This window comes from Dipodomys ordii, unplaced genomic scaffold, assembly GCF_000151885.1.
Source record: "Dipodomys ordii isolate 6190 unplaced genomic scaffold, Dord_2.0 Scaffold42, whole genome shotgun sequence".
Lineage (NCBI taxonomy): Eukaryota > Metazoa > Chordata > Mammalia > Rodentia > Heteromyidae > Dipodomys > Dipodomys ordii.
The window spans coordinates 6,976,092-6,984,456 of NW_012267258.1; the positions used below are offsets into that span (position 1 = coordinate 6,976,092).

The 8,365-nt window shown below is 39.7% G+C and overlaps 1 protein-coding gene across 2 annotated transcripts in view; it reads left to right on the forward strand.

The window, feature by feature from the left end:
* Pus7l (pseudouridylate synthase 7 homolog (S. cerevisiae)-like) overlaps positions 1 to 3,967 on the forward strand; it is an 18,327-nt gene extending 14,360 nt beyond the window's left edge. The window contains exons 6-9 of one of the 2 annotated variants that reach the window (XM_013018739.1): positions 606 to 687; positions 1,324 to 1,601; positions 2,925 to 2,978; positions 3,575 to 3,967. In XM_013018739.1, the coding sequence (XP_012874193.1) occupies positions 606 to 687; positions 1,324 to 1,601; positions 2,925 to 2,978; positions 3,575 to 3,901 (741 nt within the window). In that variant the 3' untranslated portion in view covers positions 3,902 to 3,967. The remainder of the gene's footprint in view (positions 1 to 605; positions 688 to 1,323; positions 1,602 to 2,924; positions 2,979 to 3,574) is intronic. The other variant, XM_013018740.1, reaches the window with a different exon arrangement.
* Positions 3,968 to 8,365: the final 4,398 nt, after the last annotated feature.

Consider the following 8,365-nt stretch of genomic DNA (forward strand, 5'->3'; position numbering starts at 1 on the left):
GAAAGAAAGAAAGAAAGAAAGAAAGAAAGAAAGAAAGAAAGAAAGAAAGAAAGAAAGAAAGAAAGAAAGAAAGAAAGAAAGAAAGAAAGAAAGAAGGGACTGGGAAGGTGGCTCAGTGGTAGAGTGCTTGCCTCACATGCATGAGGCCCTGGGTTTGATTCTTCAGCACCACATTCATAGAAAAAGCCAGAAGTGGGCGCTGTGGCTCAAGTGGTAGAGCACTAGCCTTGAGCTGAAGAGCTGAGGGACAGTGGCTAGTCCCAGAGTTCAAGCCCCACGATGAGGGTGGGGGGGGGTGGTAATGTAATTTGGCTGGGTGCTAGTGGCTCATTTCTTAATCCTAGCTACTTAGGAGGCTAAGATCTATGGAGCACAGTTCAAAGTTAGCCTGGGCAGGAAAACCACTAATGAACCACCAAAAGGTGGAAGCAGAGCTGTGGCTCATGTGGTAGAACACTAACTTTGTGCAAAAAAACTCAGGGATGGCACTCAGTCCTTGAGTTCAAGTCCTGGGATTATCTCCCCCCTCCCGTCTCATACACACATACACGCACAAATATAATTTAACATTTTCTTTAACATGTTTGCTTGCTTGGTTTTGCAAGATGAAAGCAATAAAATTATTTCTTACACCAGAAGACTTGGATGATCCTGTAAACAACGCAAAGAAATATTTTCTTCAAACTGGTATGTAAAGCTTTCTACTCTGTGTATAGCAATAGGGATGCATAATCTAAATGTTAGGACAGCAGGAAAGCATTATTGCTCAGAGTGTGTAAAGAAATCCATTGTAATACGTATTATATTTTGAATTATTTTATTACATGATAGTGCTACTTTTTTTGCCAGCTCTCTGGGAATTTGATCTGTTGTAATTACTCCTTGGGATTAGAGGAGAGGAAAGAAATAGTTTCTTGGTTTTCTTTGGTCAAAATCCTTTGCCACACGAGGTTAAAATCTGAAGATCGTGGTTCAAAGCCCGCCTAGGCCAGAATATCCATGACATTTTTATCTCCAGTTCACTACCAAAAAGCCAGAAGTGGAGCTGTGGCTCAAGTGGTAGAGTGCCAGCCTGGAGCTTAAAAGCTAAGGGACAACACCCTGACCCTGAGTTTAAGCCCCAGTACAAGCATGTGTGCACACGCACACACGCACACACACACACACACACACACACACACACACGTTTTAAGAGGTGTAACTAGATTTAACTGATATTGCTGAGCTCTGAGCAGCTTGTTCTTAGTATGATTGCCTTTTGTTTTGTCAGCATAAGAAAGACCTCTATGAATGACTGAAGATCTGATTTGCTCTTCATTTCAGAGGATGTAAAGGGTACACTTTCATTGATGCCCGAGTTCAAAGTTCGAGAAAGGGCACTGCTGGAGTCCCTGCATCGTTTTGGCATGACAGAGGAGGGATGTACTCAGGCCTGGTTCTCTTTCCCCCACTCCATGCGCATATTTTATGTCCATGCCTATAGCAGCAAGATTTGGAATGAGGCAGCATCTTACAGACTTGCCACCTACGGATGCAAGGTAGTGGAGGGTGATCTGGTGTGTTTGGAGGAAGACATTGATGACCATTTCTCCAGTAGTAAAGTAAGTATCATCTGACCGTGGGTGTGGAGGTAGCATGAGGAGCAGTCATTTTCAGAAGCTCTAATTTGGGGAACACATTAAAACGTTATTAATTTATCTCTTTATTTCTATTATGCTCATCTGCTGACAATTGAACTTAGCTCAGATTGGTCAATGCTACACAATGAAAGACATAAAGACAGCAAAGCTTCCTTTAAAAAAAACAACACTTCTTAATTGTAACCCCTCTGTACAGTATGTTCACAAATAAAATAAAATAAAATTAAAAAAAAAACACAACACTTCTTAAAACAATCATACAAGTATCACGTCAAACACCCTTCTTACAAATAAAATATAAAAGATATGGAGCTTTGGCTTAAGTGGTAGAGCACCAGGCCTGAACAAAAAAGCCAAGCAAGAGATCAAGGCCCTGAACTCAAGGCCCAGTAACTGGCATACACACACACACACACACATGCACGCATACGTGTGTGTGCACACACATACTAAAAAAAGATAATAAATAAATATATAAATAAATAGGAAAAAACCCTTTGTAAGTTAGGAGAAGATGGTAAGACTGAGATAAGAAGCCAAATGTCAGTGGCTTACTCCTGTCATCCTAGCTACTCAGGAAGCTGAAATTTGAGGATCACAGTTTAAAGCTAATCTGGGCAGACAAGTCTGAGACTTTTATCTCCAATTAACCACTACAAAAGCTGGAAGTGGCCGGGCGCTGGTGGCTCACGCCTGTAATCCTAGCTACTCAGGAGGCTGAGATCTGAGGATCGCGGTTCAAAGCCAGCCCGGGCAGGAGAGACCGTGAGACTCCTATCTCCAATAAACCAGCAGAAAACCGGAAGTGGCACTGTAGCTCAAGTGGTAGAGCGTTCGCCTTGAGCTGAAGAGCTGAGGGACAGCGCCCAGGCCCAGAGTTCAAGTCCCATGACCGACAAAAAAAAAAGCTGGAAGTGAAGCTTACGAGATTGAGCACTAGCTTTGAGCACAAAAGCTTAGACATAGCCCAGGCCCTGAGTTCAAGCCTCACACCAGTACCAAAAAAAAAAAAAAAGTCTGCAATAACAGTATTGTCTCAGAGCAGCTTCCCATTCTCTTTGTTTTCCAGCTTTAGCGATCAGTATAGAAGGCAGTAAGAACTGTTCTAATTTTTATTAGAAGCTAATTTTCTCCAGAGACAGGCTATTAGGAAAAGATCTTGTTTTCATATATGCATATTTAGTATAAGAATCAAATTATACCCAGCAGAGTTAGGGAAAATTGCAGTCGTGTAAAACAGTTGGTAACCATTCATATTTTCATCATGTTTTTTTTAAAAATTAGGTTCACCTGGTAACTAAGGAAGAGGAATCAGCTAGTACATATGCAATGCACCAGGTAAATTTTTCGTATAAATTATTAAGGACAAACATTGCCCACCAAAGATAAAATCCTGACACACTTCCTGCTTTTAAGTTATTTCTAAATTAACTTATTTATTTATACACACACATTCAGTTTATAATTCTATACATTTTTATTAACTCTTCTTTTTTTTAAATTCAGGTACTGGGGTTTAAACTTAGCTTTTTTGCTCTAGAGTGGAGCTCTACCACTTGAGCCACAGTTCCATCTTCTGGCTTTTTGTCGGTTAATAGGAGATAAATGTCTCACAGATTTTTTGCCTGGGTTGGCTTCTATTTGGGACCTCAGATTTCAGTCTGGTAAGTCGCTAGGATTATAGCTATGAGCCACCAATGTCCAGCTGAGTTCTTTATTTCCATTAGCTATTTTCATTACCAGGCAGTGTTAAAGGTATCATAGTGTGTTATTCAAAGAATATTTTAGTCTGCCTATAAGGTTTAGGTCCTGAGACTGATGTTTTACAGATCTAGGTCTCAGTCATAGAAGTAACATATAATTATATATTCTAATGAGGGTTGTTTCATATGTATATTGTTATTATTGTTTCTTTTTTCCCTCTTCATTCCCAGGTAGTTCTGCCAGTTCTTGGATACAACATTTTATACCCAAAGAATAAAGTAGGGCAGTGGTACCAGGAAATACTTAGCCGAGATGGGCTACGGACATGTCGTTTTAAAGTACCGACTCTCAAACTGAACATACCAGGATGCTACCGACAGATTCTCAAATGGCCTCACAAGCTAACACACCAGCTTTCTGGAGATCATGACACTGCTGTGGAACTGGAAGGGTCTCACATCCATGCAGCAAACTTCTCCCTTGCCATCTCCTTTGATCTTGATGCTTCATGTTATGCTACAGTGTGCCTGAGAGAGATAATGAAGCATGATGTTTAAAGTGGATGCCCTCCGTATCATCAGGGTTTTTTTTTTTCTTCCTGTATGCCAGTACTGGGGCTTGAGCTCAGGGTGTGGAAGCTGTCCAGTAGCTTTTATGCTCAAGGCTGACACTCTACCTGTTGAGCCACAGTTCTACTTCTGACTTTTTGCTGGTTGATTGGAGATACAAGTCTCATGGACTTTTTTTTTTCTTCTTTTTTAACCAGATTGGCTTTGCATCTCACATCTCAGCCTTCTATATAGTTAGGATTACAGGCCTGAGCCACAGACACTTGGCTTACATGTGTCACTCCTGGCCAGAGGAGGAGCTAATATTTCTTGAGTATCTACCAGGAGCTTTGTAATTGTCTCATTTTATTTTATTTTTTTGTCAGCAGTAGGACTTGAACGCTGGGCCTGAGTGCTATCCCTCAGCTCTTCACCTCAAGGCAAGTGCTGTACCACTTGAGCCATAGTGCCACTTCCCGTTTTCTGGTGGTTAATTGGAGATGAGTCTCATGGATTTTCCTGTCCTGCCGTCTTTGAATCAATCCTCAGATCTTAGCTTCCTGGGTAGCTAGGATTACAGGCATGAGTCACCAGCTTCTTTTTAATTTTTATAACATCCAAATAAATTGGGATTTGATGTTTTAAAATTTTAGGGATATGCAGCAAGTCTGATAGTGTGAATTTAAGATCTGTATGACTCCAAACTTCATGTTCTTTCAATGGCTTTCATTCTGTGTCATAGTTTAGACGTGTGTGTGTGTGTGTGTATAGTGGGTTCTTTCCCAAAGTTTTTTCACTCAAGACTGGCCCTTTACCACTTGAACCACAGCTCTACTTTTAGCCTTTTGCTGATTAAGTATATATAAGAATCTCATGGACTTTCCTGATCAGCCTGGCTTTGAGCTTTGATCCTCAGCTCTCTTCGCATGGCTAGTTTTACAGACATGAGCTACTGGTGTGCAGCATATCTTTTTAAACTACTAGGAACATAGGCTAATGAAAAGTAAAAGGTAAAGCAGTTGCTGCAACCTTGGTTCATATCTTCTTGCCCTTTGCTTAGAAAGTGAAACGGAGTGACCCTAAACACATGGTTGGAGGGAAGGAGATGAACAGTGTGCTAATTATTCTTGTCATCCTTTCCCAGTTTTGAAATAATTGATCAAAGCAATATACATGGGAAATACCATTCCTTCTCATGATAGCTATCTCAGAAGAGTTAGTTATTACTCCTTTATGGACATCAGGAATGCCCATGACCAGACAAAATTACTAATATAGGCAGACGGGTTGTGGGCAGCCTACAAGAAGTATTATGTATCTGTGGCAAATTTTGAGTGCCTTACAGCAGGGCCCACAAGCAGAAAGTTTCCCACTCTGATAAATAATCTTTGATAAAACTTGAAACCAGATTTTTTCATATTTTTTTATATTTTGATATCTGTTGATCCCTGGCTTTTTGCTTATATTGGTGTCTTTTTGCTGTTATCTTAACCTCAGCTTCTAGAGATAGGCACAACTGTATTCAGACTCCATCTTAAATATATTCCTGTGACTTTGGATATATTATTGATTCTTTTTAAAAATCAAGTTAATACCAACTTAGTAAGTGACAGTAGGGTTATTTTCACGTCTCAAGTTGCTAGAGGAAGGAAACGTTTGTGCATTTGGAAGATGTTTGTTAAACTATTCCATATCATAAACCATCGTAAGCAGTTTATATCAATTAAATTTAGAGTGGGGTGAGGTGACTAACATATACTTCTTGCAAAAATCTGATCTGAGCATCTTCTCATTGCTGGTAACATCATGATAAATTCTATTAGTATATGAGCTAGTCCTGGGCTTGAACTCAGAGTTTAGTTGGTGTCCTTGAGCTTTTAGGTTTAAGGCTAGCAGGCTACCGCTTGAGGCACAGCTCCACTTAAGGCTTTTGATAAGAGCCTCTCAAACTTCCCTGCCTGGGCTGACTTTGAAATGTGATCCTCAGATCTCAGCCTCCTGATGAGCTAAGATTATAGCTGTGAGCCACTGGTGCTCAGCACATTTGGAATTATATATACATATGTATATGTATATGTTACATTTTATATATATATATATATATATATATATATATATATATGTATAACACAGATAGCACACACATTATTTTTTTGGTCATTGTATACTTTAGCAATATACCAGTCTCAAAAACCTCACATTGAGATATTGCAGTATTACCATTGGTTTTTTAAAAAATTACCTTCACAATTTTAAGGTATTTGTGGAATGAGAGATGCTTTATTCAGTAGTAGTAAAAATAAAATATAGGGGCTGGGAAGGTGGCTCAGTGGTAGAGCGCTTGCCTTGCATGCATGAGGCCCTGGGTTCGATTCCTCAGCACCACATAAGCAAAAAGAAAAAAGCCGGAAGTGGCGCTGTGGCTCAAGTGGTAGAGGGCTAGCCTTGAGCTGAAGAGCTGAGGGACAGCGCTCAGGCTCAGAGTTCAGGCCCCATGTACCGGACCCTAAAAAAAAAATGTATAAAGCATGTTTTATCAATACTTCATAAGTTAAATTGTGTCTTGCAAATGTAATCAGTTAATTTGTGATTTTCAGTCACAACTTTTAAGTGATCAAATTTAGTTTGCCTTTAAATGTAAAGTAGCCATTAGAAAATACTAAAAGCATTACATGCTACCACACATTTACTTTCTTTGCCTGTAGATGGCACTGTAATTGTAGATATATTTATTTACTTAATAGTTTACCCATGTATAAAGAAAGGATCACTAAGTTTATTCCAAGTTACTATGGATACCATTCATGTGGAAAATCAGTTTATATAATAATAGTATTTGTCGTGATTTTTTCCCACCCTGGGGACTTTATTAATATACTGTGACAGAATTGGTGACCTGTGTTTTCCATTTATGGGGGACATGTCATCAATTCATAAGCATGTGCTTTGGTTTATTATTGTTTGTACTTGTACTGGGACTTGAACTTAAGTCCTTTGTTACGCTTCCTTAGCCTTTTTGCCCATGGCTGGCACTATAACTTGAGACATACCTCAGTTTCAGTTTTCCTTGGTTACTTGGAGATGAGTTTCATAGACCTTCCTGTTACAGCTGGTTTCGAACCATGATCCTCAGATCTCAGCCATCTCAGCCTTCTGAGTAAGTAGGATTACAGGCATAAACCAACAGTACCCAGATTAAGTGTATATTAAGTTTACATTTTAGAGGGTTTACACACACGTACACACACACACACCTCGAAAGGAGAAATAATTGTTTCTAAATCTGGGAATTAAGTAGTGGGTTTGAGTTAGGGTTTAAGTTTGAGAACTATCTAGAGTCTACTTCAGCAAACACTGATTAAAAAGAGGTTGGAGGAAGGTGTAGGGAAGTAGGAAAAAACTTTTTCTCTGAGTACTTCTGAACTGTTTAAAAGTGTGTGTGTGTGTGTGTGTGTGTGTGTGTGTGTGTGCGCGTGCGCGCACATGTGCATGTGCATGTGCCAGTACTGGGGCTTGAAGTCAGGCCCTTGACCTCTTGTTTGAGTTTTCTTGCACATGGCTGAGCCCTGCAACTTGACGCACAGCTCCACTTCTGCCTTTTTGTTGGTTCTAATTAACCACCATTAGTTTCGTGGGCTTACCTGGCTGGCTGTCTCTGAACCATAATCTTCAAATCTCAGCTTTGTAAGTAGCTGGGATTTACAGGTATGAGCCACTGGTGCCTACTTTGAAATATTTAAAATTTCTTTCTTTTCCTCTTTTGGTGCCGGTCCTGGGGCTTGAACTCAAGGCATGGGTGCTATCCCTGAGCTTTTGTGCTCAAAGCTTCAAGGCTAGCACTCTTACCACTTGAGCCACAGCTCCACTTTGGCTTTCTCTGTAGATACTTAGGAATAAGAGTCTCAGGCTTTCCTGCCTAGACTGGCTTTGAACTGCCATCCTCAGATCTCAGACTCTTGAGTAGTTAGGATTACAGGCATGAGCCATCAGCACCTGACTATAGGTTGATATTTTGTGGCACTATTGTAATCTGGATTTCCGTGTAATCTATGAACTTTTCAGTAGACTGAAAAACAATGCCAGATATACAGCAATTATCAATGCATGTTCAGGCAGCCTGATATTCAAAGCGCTCTATAAGATACAATGACAAATACCAAAAGCCAGTTAATGTATTTCTGTGTGTAAAGGATTAACAGTGCTATATCCTTTCAAATTTTTATTTCAGTTAAAATGCCACCTGCAAAAAGAATATGCGGACAAATGTCAAAGAGAAAACCACACCATCTTTCCATGTTATTAATTCATGCTTGCTGCAAGAACAATCTCTTAGTGCCCCTCACCCCATTGTAAATCTTTAAATGGTGCTTATATTAGCTTCTCTAAGCATTCTGAAATGTCTTCTGAAAGCATACCTGATCTAAATGCTGCTTCGAAATAGTCATTAGTTTATTATTAAATGATTATTAAAAT